This window comes from Polypterus senegalus, chromosome 1 (genome assembly GCF_016835505.1).
Source record: "Polypterus senegalus isolate Bchr_013 chromosome 1, ASM1683550v1, whole genome shotgun sequence".
Lineage (NCBI taxonomy): Eukaryota > Metazoa > Chordata > Cladistia > Polypteriformes > Polypteridae > Polypterus > Polypterus senegalus.
Genome location: NC_053154.1, coordinates 118,791,659 through 118,809,002, shown reverse-complemented (window position 1 = coordinate 118,809,002; position 17,344 = coordinate 118,791,659). Strand labels below are relative to the sequence as shown.

Sequence of the window (17,344 nt, the reverse complement as noted above, 5' to 3'; positions counted from 1 at the left end):
TGTTGTTGTTGTTATGTTGTAGCATTGGACAATTACATCAGCCAGAGATGAGTCACCCATAGTAAGAGCTAGAATTCCATCACCAGCGGCAGGGGCACCTCTTAAAATTGCAAGACTACAAAATTGCATTCTTTTTCTATTTTTGTGTGGCTTAGGTTAGTGGTACCTTTAATGATAGCATGCTATTAAAAGAACATAAAATGAAAATACATCCATTGGATCAGCGCTGGCAGGTGCAGTACAGCGCTACTGTATATACTGTATATTGAAGTAGGACAGGATGTTGTACAGATGCCTCAAGAATTTAACTGATGAAATTTAGGTACAGATTTAATTCAGCAAGGTAAATGCATCATAACACAGATGTGCTTGAGAGGCAGGCTAAGAGCTTAACCAAAGACGGAAAACAAGAGCAGGTTTATTTGAAGTGCACTAACCTTTCCTCTCCCTCTCCTACAGATCTCCCAAAGAGAAACCAGCATAAAGCTCCACTCCGTGTTTCCCTTTCCTAACCACGCCTTCTACCAAGGTCACTTCCAGCCTCAATTACTGGACCTCACCTCTTCCTTCCTGGCTACTATAAAAGCCTAGCACCTTTCCTTTTTAGTTGTCCCTTTTTGGACACTGAACCAGGTGTTATTCTGGAGCCATTTATTGCATTTGTGAATTTTGTTGCATTGTACGCTGTACAATATATGGGGCAGTTCCACAAACCTTTTTCTGCCTTCTTTGTGTCTTTACAGCATGTATGCAAAAGCTGTAGCTGAAAACTGATCCATATGAAGAACGCAGGTTAATTTAGAAAACAATTCTTATACATACCAATGCTGTTTCCATCATCCCAATAAAGAGAACCTTGAGCAAATCCATTATCGTCCAATGCAACTGTCAGACCCATCAAATTCTTTCGACTATAAAACAAAATAATACATTTTATTTTGAATTTTAGATAAAATTTTGATACCAAAAAGTAAACATTAGTTTCAATAAATAATTTCTATTAGGAATTTATTGAAGAGTTGGGTTTACTTATATAATTCTATTGCAGATTCTCATTCTGCTTAGCTTACTTTCCATGTAGGTTTTTTTTCAGTCCACAGATATGATTTCATGCTTATTGGTACTCATAAATAGTCCTGTTGTAATTGGAAATGCATAAACTATATGCATGCATCATACAATAAAGTGGCAGTTTATCCACAGAAGGTTCTTGCTTTTCATTTTTTGCTTTCTCATTAAGTTGTGTCCCCTTATATACATGACTTTAACTAAGTGGGGAAATAAATAGATTAATAAGCTTATTAATACAATATTTGTGCAAACTGAACATATTTGCCTTCCTCAACCTTTCCTTATTAAGTTACCATTCAACAGTTGTTCTACTTGGTTCTTGCCATGGAATGACATAGCCCCCCCGGATATGAAGATTGATGTGATCCAAAGGTGTTGGCATGTCTACCCATTGACCTCTAATTCCAGTGGAACTTCCCTGAAAAAAAATAATATGAAAAAAAGAATAGGTATTAATATTAACAGTATTAATTTTCTAAATAAATGTCTTCACTAAGTACAGTAGTTGATTAGCCAGTATAAAGACATAAAAATATATAAACATATTAATAAATGCCACAAATCTAAGGACAATATTTTAAAACAAATGTAGTAAAACTTAATTTAAATCAATAAGATGAATAAATCTTATATGTATTAAAACAGGAGAAATAGCATGAAATTAAAATTTAACCTCGGCCAAAAACCATTTCACACAAGAAGATTGATAGTCTTTCACATGGCAAATTTAGAAGATTTTTCAGTAAGTTAAGAGAAAATGATGTGACTCCTAATAAGCTATGAGTAAAGACAAGAAGAAAGGCAATCAGTCATGAGGAACTATCAGTTGATTGGTATTATCCTGTTAAAAATTAAGTGACTTTAGATTTACTTCTAACAAAATATAATGCCTTCTTCTGCATAGAAGTTTGAAACCACTGTTTAATCTTTCCAGTGAAAATACTTATTTCAATATTATATCTATTTTCTACAAGTCACATCAGTTGACTTTATTGTGAAACATTAATGTTAACAGTTTTCTGAACTGTTCTCTGATTGTGGCAGTGTGGTGCATCGGTTACCACTGCTGCATGCCAAAACATCTATACTTAAATCACATGGCTGATCACCATCTATGTGGAATGTGAATGTTCTCCCTGATTCAGCATGGGGTTTTCTGTGGTTATTCATTATTCAAGTTTTACTTTACACACCAAAGACTTTAATGTTAAATTTTGTTTGAGTATAAGTGTGGAAATATATGTGCCCCGAAATCGAATGCTGCCTATAGTCCTACACAACCCAGGGTTGGATAAAGTAGATTTGAGAATGGTATGGTTTGGGGCAATACACATTAAATATAAAAAATGGTCATAGAACTTTCTATTTATTTATTTATCCTGTAATCCAGTATATATGAAGAAGTGTGTCCTCAATCTTCTTCTTTCCAGCCAATTTAATATTTAAAAAAAAACACTACGCAGCCCTATTCTGGGAACAAATTTATTTCAATACAGGTACTTATTTGTGGAATATGAAAAAAAAATAGTTAATCACAAACCTTCATCCACCCATTTTCTATTTCACTTATCTAGTTAAGGGCTGTGGAGATTTGGTGCACACACTGGCGACATTCGTGGCATAATAGGAATCGTTCTTGGATACAGTGCCACTATACACATGCTCACACTTACTCACACAGAACTCAGACGAGAATGATCTTTTCAATTGAAGACTTGCATCCTCCTCATTCATTGATCAGAAGTCCAAGAAACTAATAGCTCACTAATTGACTACCATGGTACTTCATTTCATATCAAAATGCAGTGAGTGATCTGAGTGACATGAACAATTAAGAAAGAAAAACGAGTGAAAACATGAAGTGCTTTATCATCAGAAATATGGTGCTGTGACTTAATAACCAATGAATGGGAGAAAAGGCAGCTCTTAGATTCAAAAGATATTTTGAACAATCACCCCAGTCATTTACAAGAGGATTTCCCAGAAGTCATTAATTTAACATTTCAGGCCAAAATGCATGTGTTTGGAATACTATGAGTATATGACTAGATATCTCACATTTTCATTATGCGACACAAGTAAATCTTTTTTAAATGGCTATTTTGATATTGCTTGTTGTTTGTTCATTGTTGGTCCCCACAGAAGCCTATGATATCCAGATACATATTATTGCCATTCTGTGTAAAAACATGACATAAAATGTTTTTTCTAGTCATCACTGCAAACAACACTGGGTATGTTACAGAATAAAAAGTATTATATCTGAGTGGAATATCCTTTTAAAGACTGAAAAACAACAGATTATGCATTATGAGGTAAATATATAAACAAACAATTTACAAATTGCTTCCAGGCTGCCAAATTGGGGTTATGTATGTGAAAAGACAGTTAAATGATACGTAGGAACTTATTCTTGTCTAAATTAGCCTGATTTATGTTTTTGGGTCCAAACCTAACAAACTATTAACACTTTGGTTTGGGAAATGACACCTCTTTGTTTCCATTCCCCCTGTGAAACTACCCACTAACAATGCTAGCAAGATTAACAAAGCTTCATAATATTTTATTCTGAAAAAAATCAGGAGTTTGCAGATATCTATACACATCTTTTTTTTGAAGCAGTGTGGGTTTTCACAGGCTCACTGAGGTAGATCGTTCTTTTCTAAATTGTCCTCTCTCACTGAAACAACTTTTATTAGTCTGAGGAAGCAGAAAATGTAAAGCCCTGATGGAATTTCTCTAGAAATTCTTTGGAGCTTTTATAAGCAGAGGTTTCATCCTCAATTCTTAATGTTGAGTTCAGTGATTGCCACCACACTGGTCCTGATTAAACCATTTGATGTAAGTAGGGTGAAAAGGAAAGAGAATGTCCATTGATTCAGGAAATCGTATTATTAAAAACTGGAATTTGGTATTGTCAGTTGAGGTGGGGCCCATGGACCCCTCCATCTGACCTTTTATTTGTTATACTTTTAATGCATATAATTTGATTGCTCTTAAACTGCATTAAAGTAACTTAACCTTAAATGAAGTGTAGTAGATGGATGAGTAGGTAAGGAATGTGGGGGAGTTGCAACCAAACTATGTTCAATGGAGAGACCCCCAGTCTCTACCAATTAGGGTAGAATGCTTGATACATGACCATCTTTCATTACATGGGAAACAAAAAAGTAGGGTAATTTTAGATAATATTTGATGCCTTGTACAGAAATAATGACCATGCCAATATTTTAAAAGAATTATTGAAGGAATGGACCAGAGGAAAGTGGATTGCTGGCAAGAAGGTTTTAAGGGGTATATGATACACTGACTTTAATTAATTTTGTATCTTAAAACATGTTCATTAGAGTCAAATCACCTAAAGGACTCGAGGGCAGATCATATGGGGAACTGACAAATAAAAAGTAAAATATCAGTATACAGTGACAGGAGATAGCATGTACGACCTGTGCAGGGGGATAGCCAAGACATTAAGGAGAGGCTGAATGGAACAGGAGGTAGTGTACAATCTTGTGTGGTTCCTTTACAGATTTTGAAAGGATTGGAAATGTCATAATTGGCAGGAATAATAGCAGCTGGGTAAGAATAAAGAGTTGCAATCATGTTAATGAATTCTGTTCCCAATCCTATAAAATCCAGTACCTTCCAAAAATTGTCCAGTTGAAATGGCCAAATTCCTTTTTACCATTTAAGAAAGTAAGTACAGCAGGTGAAGACAGAGCTGAAGCAATGCCTATTATATAGAGGAAGCAAAAAGTAATGAGACCTGATAAATGGAGTCTAATCTATGTGGAATAATTTATGTAGAACCATTTGGAGGCAAGAATTTATTCAGTGCATTCATGAAAGAAACTGTGTGGATGTTTGAACCTGTTTCTTCAAAAGAGTAATAAGGGTCATGTTAATTGAAGTGTTCATATCTGTGGTGGCAGGCTGGTTTATTACATGAGCTTACATGGACTTAAGTCCAGGAGGCTAAGAAAGAGGGGGGTGTGGGTTTGGGGCACATGGCTATGACAGAAAAAATAATGACCTAAACACAAAGGTTTTCATATTCTTCTATTGTGTATCAATTGAATGTGTTCAATAACAATTTGATTGCAAAAAAGACATAAGTTCTTGGCAAATTTTGTAATGTATTTCTAAGTATGTAAAGTTTTTTAAAAATCATATCACTTTCATTTATAAGAAACAATGAAAAATAAATGCCTGGAACTCAGTGGATTTTAAAGTGTGTTGAGCAAGGGAAATTATAAGGGTCTCCTGAAGTGGTTCACTGTTCTGTAAAAGCATGTGTAGTAGTGGAATATAATGACACACAGTGCTTCAGTAACACGTTGTCACTCTAACACTTCTATTCTGATATTAGGTTCAATACACACATTCGTTTTTTCAGATTTGTGCCCTCACTCATTCTTTCAATTATCTTTAGACATATACTTGTTATGCGTATGCCTTATTATCAATAAAATTATAATAATCATAAGGCTAAAAGTATGCACTTTTTTAAAAAAAAATGAAATAGAACAATAATAAGCTGATTTTCTAAAGTATGGATTTACATGCTTGCTTATTGAAGATGTGATCTCAATTATTCTTTTACATATACTTGGCATGTATATATCTTATTATAAATAAAATGATAATAAACCTAAGGCAAACAGCGTGCACTTTTTAAAAAAGTGAGAAAGATCAAATAACAGGCAAATTTTGTAAAGTATGGATTTACATGTCTGCTTATTGAAGGTGAGCCCTATTCACTGTTTGTTTTGTGCTGAGAATCTCTGGCCCATGGCAGCTTAAAACCTGTTAAACTTAAATGACTTTAGAAACAAGGCATACCACACATGCTAAGAAAAATAATTGAATTCTTTTGTTGTAAGAACAGCAAATTACATGATCAGCAGGAAATCTTAACTAAAGAAAGGAAAATTTCTGATAAAGAACAAATGGTGAACAAAATTTACAATTGCAGAAACCCTCAGACAACTGTCGAGAGCCTTGTTCGTCTAGCTGCCGTTGCAATAAACAAAGTCATGCAAGGTGATAAGATGAAAAAAAATCTCCTTTTCTGTGATATGTTTGATGATCTGGCACAAGACATTAAAGGTCAGCCGATTGGATGTGTCTTGCAGTGCGAAACATTTGCTAAAGGAAGAAATTAAGCAAGTGTTATCTTTTCTGCCAAGCTATACAAAAATACCTAAAAAAGATAAGAGATTTCTTTTACCTTTCAGTTTTCTCACTTTCACCACACCACTCATTGAAAAGCTGGGACAAAATCATGATGTACTTTTTAGCTTTTACTGTTTTTTTTTTTGCTTTGATTTAGATTATGAACTGCTCTTTTTGTTTTCATGCTTCCCAAGTTGTTTATGCAGTTGTCATTTTGTTTGCATGCTGCTCCATTTCTATTTGTTATTGCACATGCAATTTGTTTTTGTGCTTTCTGATGTGATTTTTACATTTTCTGATTTGTTTTTGAAGTTTAATTTTTTTGATTTGCTTTTGCGTTTCCTATTTGTTTTTGCACATTGCAATTCAGGGCCACTGCAGGAGTGCCATATATGACCTTCATGATACAAGGGAGTGCAGAAGTAAAAAAGAATTCCTGGCCTAATTGGCCAATTTGAGATTAGTTCCCAAAGTTTTTTGGTTTTTATTTTTCCTTGTGTTTTGAAATTGTGAGGCTGTATGTAGTTTATAAAGTGGAATATGTTTTGTTTAGGTTTGCGCTCAACAATTACTTTGTTTCAATTTCACTTGTCATATCAATAGTATATGCTTGATTTTCTTCATCCTATTCTGTTATCCCCTCCAGTTGTGTTATCAAATGGATTTGGTGTAAGGGGCACAGGAACTTCATAGCCCTTTCCTTTTCACCCTACTTACATCAGAGTATTAACACTCTTGGAGATGCATTTGAGGACACAGGCCACTGTACATTCCAAATCCAGAGATCCAGATTATTTATTTCCTTCTCCTTTTCTTTTATCTTCGACTGAGATCAGTTCTAAAGACATATCATGTCCATTTCCCTCTTCATCCACGCATTTTGTTTGCTCATTCCATTTCTCTCATTAAGAAAACAGTAGCCACCTTATATATTGCCCTGCACGTAGCATCTGATAAATCTTTCAATTTAATTTCAATTTGGCAACATGATCTACAGTTCCATATTAACCAATCCATTAAAAAAAAAAAAATCACACTGTCGTCCAAAATCCTCAGTCATAATCATATCCAATTGCAATTTGTGCATTTGTGTGTATCTTACTCCCTAGCACATTGCTCCTGATCCCTTTTGTAAATTCCATTAACTAAAAGTTCTCAGTACTTTTCTGTACAAGTTTTGGAGCCATCCATCTATGTCTCCCCAGTGGTCCTTTGTTGCCAGTTCCCTCTATAATTTTTTATTCTTGTCACTGATTTTACCTTTTCTCTTCACATCTTTCTAATCCTGGATCTTTCATCCTTCTCTTCCATTCAGTATAGATTTTATTTTTCTACGCATCATCGATGCCGTGCTGGCTCTGCCCTTGCATGGGAGAGTGGCTAACCTTGTTTGCTTTGACTACTGGAAATCATCTCTTTACAGCTTAACTCTGCTTGAATTTTTAACCATTAAAATCAATGAGTCATTCAGCGTTAATATTAAGTGGCACTCTGATGTCAGTCTGGTATGCTGCAAATAATGAGAATATGATGTCTTTAAATCTTTCTTCTTTTATTCTTTCTAAATAATGTCCTCCTCTTTAGCTCAGCTTTGCTCCAATCTCTGTGTTTCATTAATTTTTAGCACTCACAGAATGTGGGGGTTGTCAGCATGGGGGAGTGAAAAGTAGGTGCTGTAGGTGATTTCTTCTTTCTTTTTTTGAACTGTTTAAAACAAATTCTGTCTACTTATCTTATTGAACTGGTTTATTTTATCATTGTTTTCAATAAAAAATCTGATCCTAAAAAAGAAAAGTGAAGTGGAGCCAATGACTATGTCTAAGACTCAAATCAAGACTCCTGAAACTGTAAGGTAGGTGCGTTAACCACTAAAAAAACACGCTTAGTCTAACTGCACTGTCACTCAGATCCAAAGTCTTTTCCTGCAGCATCAAAAGTTAGATATTGTGGCGGATGGCCAGGGCCCATGCCCAGCTGGGACACCCCTTCGACACTTGGTCCAGGGGAACAGCCATAGGCAGTATACTACTTCCCCCAGAACACTTGGTGGCAGCCCCTCTGGGTTGCATCGGGGCCACAGACATGGGACTTCGGAGCTTAGCCCTATTGGGCTCTGTGGCCACCGACAGGGTGAGTTGCACAGCTTCCTGAGCCTGTGTGGGCGTTAATACAGCCACATCCGGAAGTGCAGCCACATCTAGGTCATCAGTCACTATATCACTATAAAGGGAGCCAGCAGCCACCATCTGGAAGCCAGAGTCGGGGGGAGGAGGAGGAGGACAATGCTTGCCAGGAGGAGTGGTGGTGAAGACTGTATTTGCTTTGTAATTGGACTTGTGTGCTTTGTAGGACTGTGCTAGGGCTGAGGGACACAGGGAAGATGTGGCCCCCAGCTGAAGAAAAACAGTGTTTATTTTTATGTGTGCTTCCGTGTCTGTCTGTGTCGGGTTCGGCGCCTACATAGCACCTTTGTCACAATATAATGCAATTATGGAAGGGACAACTGCCCATTACTGGGTACACTCACTTATACAGGGACAGAGTAGAACTGCATGTCTTGAGGAGTGAGAGAAATGCCAGATGATCCTCATTTTTGTTCAAATAACAACAAAAAGCAAAGTAGTTTAATAACAACATTTGCAAACAAAACAAAACTCAATAAGACATTGCCCTACATTACATACTATATAATAAGGATTTTACCTGTATTAATAAGATCATTAAAAGGAATGAGATTTCAATATTTCTTGAGCTTTTCCATCTCTTTCAAAATCCATGATGCTCAGGATTAATGGCATTTCTGCATTAAGGGATACTGGGCCATAGCTGCGCCAGATGTTATATGCAAAATAACTTGTTATTAAACTTTTTAGAGCAACCCTCAGCTTTGCCTTCTGAAGTGATTTTTGATCAATTTTTGTTTCATACACACAATGTAATTACTCACCCTGAAAAGTATTGCTTCTGGTAGTATGTGAATTTTTCGTCATACAGGAAGTCTGTTTCTGGCTCAGGGAATGGGGCAATTGGTCCAACAGTGTTTTCTATACACATGGGAATGTGTGTGTGTATGAGCAATTAATTTTCCAATTTTTGTGATGGGGCTTGAAGGTTAAGTAAGGATTACCTGTGGTCATTTCTTTTGTAATCGTGTGTTTGCCTTTCCAGTTTGAGTGTTTCTTATAAATGAAAGCGATATTATTTTTTAAAAACTTTAAGCACTAAGAAATACATTACAAAACTTAAAAGAACATATGACATTTTTGCAGTCAAATTGTTATTAAATATGTTCAATTGATACACAACAGAAGAATATGAAAACCTTTTTGTTTAAGCCATTATTTTTTATGTCATAGACATCTGCCCAAAATCCACACCCTCAACACCTTGAACTTAAGTCCAAGTAAGCTCATGCAATGAACCAGCCTGCCACCACAAATATGAACACTTCAGTTAAGATGACCCTTATTACTCGTACGAAGAAACACGATAAAGCTCTTTCTGAATGTTCAAACATCCACACAGTTTCTTTCATGAATTCACTAGATAAATTCTTGCCTCCAAATGGTTTTATATAAATCGTTCCACATAGATTAGACTTGATTTACTAGGTCTCATTACTTCTTGCTTCCTCTATATAATAGGCACTGCTGCAGCTGTGTCTTCACCTGCTGTACTTATTTTCTTAAATGGCAAAAAGGAATCTGACCATTTCAACTGAACAATGTTTGGAAGGTGCTGGATTTCATGGGATTTGGAACAGAATTCATTAAATGATTACAACTCTTTATTCCTACCCTGCTGCTATTATTCCTGCCAATTTTGACATTTCCAATCCTTTCAAAATCTGTAAAGGAATCACACAAGATTGTCCATTATTCCCTTTTCCATTCAACCTCTCCTTGAAGACTTGGCTATCCATTTTGCCAGAAATCCACTCTCCTCTCCTCTATTTCTATTCTATTTTATTTTGTACATTGTAAAACAAATTCTGCTTGCTTATCTGAATGGATTGGTTAATTTTATCATTTTTTCCAATAAAAAAATATGATCCCACAAAAGAAAAGCGGAATACTTAGAGGATAGTCAATGACGGTGTCTAAGATTCAAACCAAAAACTGTGAGGTAGCTGTGTGAACCACTGAACAAACATACGTAATCTAACATTTCCAGTTTGAGTGTTTCTAAGGTACCAAACTCATATAGGCAGAAAACATCCAGTACCATTGCTCCTTTATAGGTAGCCAAATGAATTTAAAAAAGGAGATAGATATCAAGACTGTGCTAAATTTGAAAAAGCACACGAAGTAAGCCTATGTGTGCTCCTTCCACTTCATGGAAAAAGAGACAGCAGTATGATGCTACTGGTTAGAAACCTCTTGCAGAAAGAACAAGGTTTGTAGGTCGAAAATTGTTTTTCAAGTATTGGTTGGCCTTGCTCTGATCAGCAAACACCTGTCTGCATGATATTTAGATATTTATGTTGCCAGACTTTGCAGTGTACAGTTCGTGTGTTACAGTGTGTGTTGTCTACTTCAACTTCCAGGTCATTCCAAACCATTCAATATTATGTTGAAATGTTGCCATTTCAATTTGAGTAGTTCACTACAAATATGTTTTTTAGACAAGAAAATGGCTGCGAAAATCTCACTTTGCTATTACAGCATTTCATTTTATATGACTGAATTTTGTTAGATCATAGTGATAGTTAGGATGCGTCAAAACATTCCAACTCTCTCACATGATATAACCACATTCTGCATTCCAGGTGTACTTGTGCATTATTGCAGATTTTCTAGACTTGGTCTTGGTAATTGTGAAAATTAAGCTTCTTTGAAAAAGTCTTTCTTCATATACATGAATATCTGTAAAGCACTTTTTCACATGACATCTTATTATTAGGTAGAAAATTATATATGATTCACTAATACACTATTTATAGGCATTATGTTTCTCAATTAATACTTTTTATATTAAGATAAATAGTAGTACACAATAGTAAACAATAGTAGTAAAATAACATTTTTACTAATAAGGCTATTTAAATGTTACTTACAGTATAGTAGTCATACCAGCGTGCATCTGGCATGTACCCATGGACATCTCTGAGACCCTTAAATAAGGACATTAAAAAATATATGTTTATTTCTTGTGTATATCAAATATAGTGATTATAATGTTATAGTTCACAAAAACTACATGCATTTAGATGTGTTGAATTTTTAACTTAAAGAAATAGTAAGTGTAAATATTTTTAAATTTACAAAACACTACGTGAAAATTATGTTACTGCTTTACCATTAATAACCTTCTAGTATACACCATTATCACTTTAATGTATGTACTTAATACAGTGTAATAAAAGGAAACTGTTAAACCTTTTAAAAAACAGCTCTATTTGACCATTTAGCCTGTACATTACTAAATATAAATTATGCTCTCAGACACTTGTCAAATATTTATATGGGTAACTGAGGTTGAAGGCCATTTTTCAGTCTTTTAAAATATCTATTTGTAAACCTTCACACAATTCACACAAAAAAAATTAATTATTGCATTTATATATTGTCTTCTCTATAAAAGAAAACTAACAGCAGTCATACCTCATCCATTGCAGGGCTTATTAATAAAGCTGGACCCCACATGAACTGCTTGTATATATCCCATGTGGTTTTGTCTTTAAAAAATCTATGGACAGAAAAATATTTAAAAAACATTTGTTTGTTTATTTGGTTATGCATCACAGGTCATGATTTTATAATTGTCAGGAATGTACTGAGTTTGTGTTTTCAATTTATGTAATGTCAAGTTGAAGAGTGGCATAATAGTTATTAGGTGGCACAAAAATCTTTTTATCCTCTGAATTGCCAAAAATAAATGAGTATCACAATCAATGCATTTTTTAGTGCTGATTTTCACATTTTCATTTTAAATTTGGGCCATAGTTGATCAATTTCCCGATAAAAGCTCAATTTAATAATTTGGTTTCATACTGATGTATTATAGAGTAAAACTTTTATTCTGTCATTCAATCTGCTTGAACAGCACTATGTTTAACTGTTCTCCTAAAACACCACAATTAAAGATAATGGCTGTAGAACTTGAAACATGCAGTAGACTGGGTGAAATAAGTATATTTCAAATGTCAAGCTCAAATACAACACAATTTCAGTATTTAATATTTATAAAGTAAGAATAAAGCATATACATACTCATGAAGGACAGGTCGGATCACCGTGCTGCCTTGGCTGTGTGCTTGAAATAATAAAGTATAAAGATACGGGAGCAGAGTATATCGAATTCGAAGGACCTTCCTTGAATTGTTTGCAAAAGTTTCATCCCAGGCTACTGGATCTTGTCTCTGTTGGAAATAAAATGTAATAAAATTCTTTAAGAATTGCGCTTGTCTGTAGACAAAAGAATTTATACCAAGCTGTGTTTTATTAACTAACTGCACATGTTATGGAGGAAATCAAGAAATACAAAGATAATTTATTTAAAAGGGAATCAAAGCAATGAATCTATGCAGGACTCAGGGTATTTTTTTCTGCTTAAATGTTTTGAAAAACATTAACATTTTTCAACACTGATGAATCTTTTAAATTATTATAATTTATGGGAACATCTGCTGTCTTCCTTGTATACCATCACTGAGTTTAGGAACGGTGGTTGTCAGGTAAGTTCATTTAAAATTACTTTGCCGAGTTATACAATGCAATATTTTAAATTCCTTGAAATGCATATTATAGCAGTAGAGCTATATTGTGTCATATTTTGAATCCTTATATACTACAAGAAAAAATAATTATATTACTGTTGATGCCATGGTGGTTAGCACAGCTGCTTCACATGTTGACTTGACCCCAACTATGAAGAGTTCTTTCTAGGTAATTCAATTTCCTCCTGTATCCTACAGAGGTGCAAATTTGATTGACTGATGGTTCTAAATTGACCTATTATGAGGCAATCACTTCTATCTGCTGTTCCACAGGGAACAGGAGCCTGAACTAGAAGCAGCAAACCGTAAAGCAACCTGCATATGTCCTACTCAGGATAGGCCAAGAAAAGTGACAGTTTAAAGTGAGTAACAGTGAACTTCATATTGTGCTGTCTGAAGTAGTCTGGCCATTCACCTTTTTTAAAATCTCTATTTAGCACTGCTCAGTTTCTCTTTTGTGATGGTAAAATACATTTTTCAGAAGGGAGCTGAATAACTGTTTCCTTGCAATTTTGACAATTAGAAGAATGACAGATTGCATCCATATCGAAATATAAGAGTCAGAAAATATTTGCCTATGCCTGTGATTTTCTTTATAACATTTTTAACTTGTAGGCAAAACAAATAGTCTGAAAACTAGTCACTTGCTTGGCTGAAAAAACATTTTCTTCTAGTGTGTTCATGGTACTTTTTTACCACCTTTCTTCTGTTTGAATCCACATTTGCCCAATGCTAGTACACAATAGGTGTGTAGCTTAATGAATAAATAGACAAATGTTTACTTGCTTGTTACGTTTTATGGCTTTTTTCAGTTTCCTGATTTCAAGAAATGTGATAATGTCCTTAGGCATCATAAGTGTTACGTGATGGTTCACCCAAATCCATATTATGGACTTAATATTTTGTACATTTTCTGGATTTTTGCTGCTGTCAGTGCTAACTTAATTCCAGCTCTGAACCTATTCTCAATTGCCGGGCCATAGAGGCTAGAAGGGATTCACTAATGCGGTTTAAGATTCAAACATTCAAAGGTCAAAATTGCTAGCTAGAAAGAAGCAAGGCTTCTGTAAACTATTCTTTGAATTACACTAAGCAGAATCAATGGGATTGCGCCCTGTTATTCTCTTCAGGCAAAAAAGCAGGCATGTGTAAAATAGCTTACTGAACCTAACTAGGAAAATAAAACACATAAAACTTAAAAAGCCAGGACAGCAATCTTAATTCATGAGCAGACCTCAATAATTTCTTTTATCAACTTGAACTTGTTTCTTGAGGCTATAGCCATGTGTCCAGAAGTAAATGTATATATTTTTCATTCATTAGACGCATTTTACTTTTTTCAATGATTATACATGATCTCAAACTATAGCAGGAAATTTTTAATCCTGGATATGTCTCTGGTGCTTTCTTAGAAGTGACCATAGTAACCTATCTAAAGACCAGCTGGCAGGGTCTGTCTTTTTGTTTTTGTCATTGTCCTTCAGAACTCTCAAGGGATCTTTGGGCAGTATTATTTTGTGCCAGGTTGTGAATTTTTATTGATATGCTCATGTGTGATGAAGCCATTTTCCTCTAGGGTCCGATCCAGTTTCTGTTAGCTGTATCACTTTCTGATATTAAGTGTTAGGTGAAGCAATGTGTCCTCAATGTTGGCAAGTACTGACTTTGACTTTTTACAATATGTATGATTTTAGCTCTCTTTAACATAATTCATTTGTTGTACTTTTGAATGAATTAGTGATATTATGGTACATTATGTGTCCTTATGTTACATTTATTATAGGATACATGGACATTATCTTTCTTTCTGTATGGTTTAATTAACATCTGAATAATTTAAAAGAAGGTTTTAAAAGGTCTGTGTTTGCAGTCATAAATCTGTGAGATCACACTTTGTGCCGGAAGAGGGCAGAGCAACAGCACACTTTTTATTTCCTTAAAGTATAAACCCAAAACGGTTTTGCATACGCCGTTATCCTTAAAACACCTAACCTTGGAAAGCTAGAAAGTGTTTTAGGCCACGTAAAAGTAAAGATGCCATTCCAATTCAACTTATGTAGTTAATCAGACCATGATCTATGAGCAGTGCATACTTTACAGAGCAAGTATTTCCATTTCGTTTTGCTTCTAACTGAAAACATTAATTTGACAGTATTAGCCTTGAAACAGCTTTTGCTGCATAAATAGTCCATTAATAAAATTTAACATGTATGAGACACTGTGAGAACACTTGCAAAAGCAGCTCTAGTTACAGAATGTTACTTTGCATTTGTGTATATATACTTTTTTTTTTTTTACTTTTTCTGTAAACCCATAATCATCATTGCACATTTTTATAAAGTAGCACAACCAATGTAATGTTATGGTTGTACTGTTTACTGAAAAAGGAACAACACAATTAGATTATTATGAAATGATTAAACAGCATTTGAACTCTTAGATTAAAAAAAAGAACTTAAGCTGTATATATACACACCACAGAAAGCAATAGTGCATGAATGGTGAAGGGTATTGTGCTGTAACATTCAGAATCATGCCAGACTTGATCATGAAGTGCTGTTGATGCCCTTCTATCTGATTAAAATGCTTCCAGATCCCCTGAGGCTTTTACAACCATACTCAGCCAATTAAGCAATTAGCATGCAATTATCAGCTACCAGTGAGCTGTGCTCTGCAGGGCCCAAAGGACACTGAAATATACAGTTTTTAAGACCCTGCCGGAATTAAAACAAAAATGAACTACACAAAATCAAATTAAATATTTACAAAAATACTGTGCCTTGGAACTGCCCCTGTAGGGGAAGAATCACTCTTCTTGAGTGTTAAGTTTACTTTCACATATTATTATGATATTGAAAAGAATGTTAAATATACCTCTTTTAATGCAGTATTTGCACCCCATCTTCAATCTTTTTTTATCACCGGTAAGGACTAGAAATTATTGCTATTGTTACTTTATCACTGTCAGACTTAATTTAACTCTTAAAAAATGTTTTATTGATGTTGATTTTATGGCATATGTCTACATAAAAAGGTTCAGAAACAAGATGGACTTTAAAATTTTACACAATACTATTAAAAATATCTTATGTTAAAAGAAGGCTATCAAAAAGTAAATCAGCTGAAGTTACTAGATATGTAGGTATGGTATGACAGTGCAGGTCGGCTCCATCACCTACTCCCGTTCTGGGAGCCTCTTTTACCTGACAGCATCAATAGTCATGACCAGATGAGCCAGCAGATGGGTACACTCACACAAAGCAAGGGGATGGTGAAAAACTGCAAAAGTGTTTTTTATTAAAAATCCAAGTCCAAAACAAGGCGTGGCCATCTACTTCCTCCACTAACCATGGAGCAAAATGCACTTATGCATCCTGCATCTACACATGGCGCAATTATTTATTTAAGATCGGAACAGTGCCACAGACAACACGTTACAGTCCTGTTTGAAGGGAAATGAGAACAAAACAAGCAAGCTTTAGCAATGTCTTGACAAACAAAGATTTTAGGTTTTATTAGTGAAAGGAAATAAACAAAAATTAAATTTTTTAAGAGTCTAATGTCGGAAAAGAAAATTTTGGTGATGTCCAAATGGCAAGAGAAAACCCTAGCAAACACTGTCAATTGTAGTGATGGCGATGAAAATGCTAAAAAATCTACAATCATTCCATCGCCAAATATCGAAAGATAGGCCAAGGTCCCAGATTTGTGTGATTCACAGGTCACCATATGAATTGGTATTAACGTTTCCAACTTCTGTTATAACAGGTAAGATGAACAGCTTTGCGGCTCTTTAGTACAAAAGATACAGTATGTGGCTGGAACGCATGATATTGAAAGATGCAATTTTGGCAAATTTACTATTATCTTACAAGGAATGGTAAAAACAATAATCTGTCTGTTTGCTGTTATATAATGCAACAGGTCAAAATTCTAACAGATGTTATTTGGGTGTTTGTGCCTTGCAATGACCTCGTATCTTACACTTTTCAAAAGATGGGCAGTCATTTTAATTTCATCATTTGTAAACAGATTTAAGTTAATGTTAACAAAAATGATTCAAGTTACATATGCAAAAAAGGACAAAAAAAAAAAAAATCATGACACTGTTTACATTATGTTGTGATGTGAAATTTTTCATACAAATTGATAAATATTTTGTATGTCTTTATTTGTAACTTAGACAAAGCAATGTAATATTAGTGTTACATTATTGATAATAACAACAATGGTTTGATGGTTTAAGAACCCCTTCACCCCTTTTAGGTATTTTATGACAGGATTGGGGGAAGTGCCTGTGCCTCAAACAAGTTTGCTTAATATTTCTCTGCTATACTCTCTAAGTCAACCCCCACAGAAAAGCCAGGCTGCCTAACTTCC

At 34.7% G+C, this 17,344-nt stretch overlaps 1 protein-coding gene across 1 annotated transcript in view; it reads right to left on the bottom strand.

Moving 5' to 3' along the window:
- si (sucrase-isomaltase (alpha-glucosidase)) overlaps positions 1–17,344 on the bottom strand; it is a 191,640-nt gene that overhangs the window by 8,725 nt on the left and 165,571 nt on the right. Inside the window, exons 41-45 of the mRNA XM_039756899.1 lie at positions 12,459–12,607; positions 11,850–11,934; positions 11,303–11,359; positions 1,365–1,489; positions 823–911 (exon numbers count right to left, since the gene is read on the bottom strand). Of these exons, the coding sequence (XP_039612833.1) occupies positions 823–911; positions 1,365–1,489; positions 11,303–11,359; positions 11,850–11,934; positions 12,459–12,607 (505 nt within the window). The remainder of the gene's footprint in view (positions 1–822; positions 912–1,364; positions 1,490–11,302; positions 11,360–11,849; positions 11,935–12,458; positions 12,608–17,344) is intronic.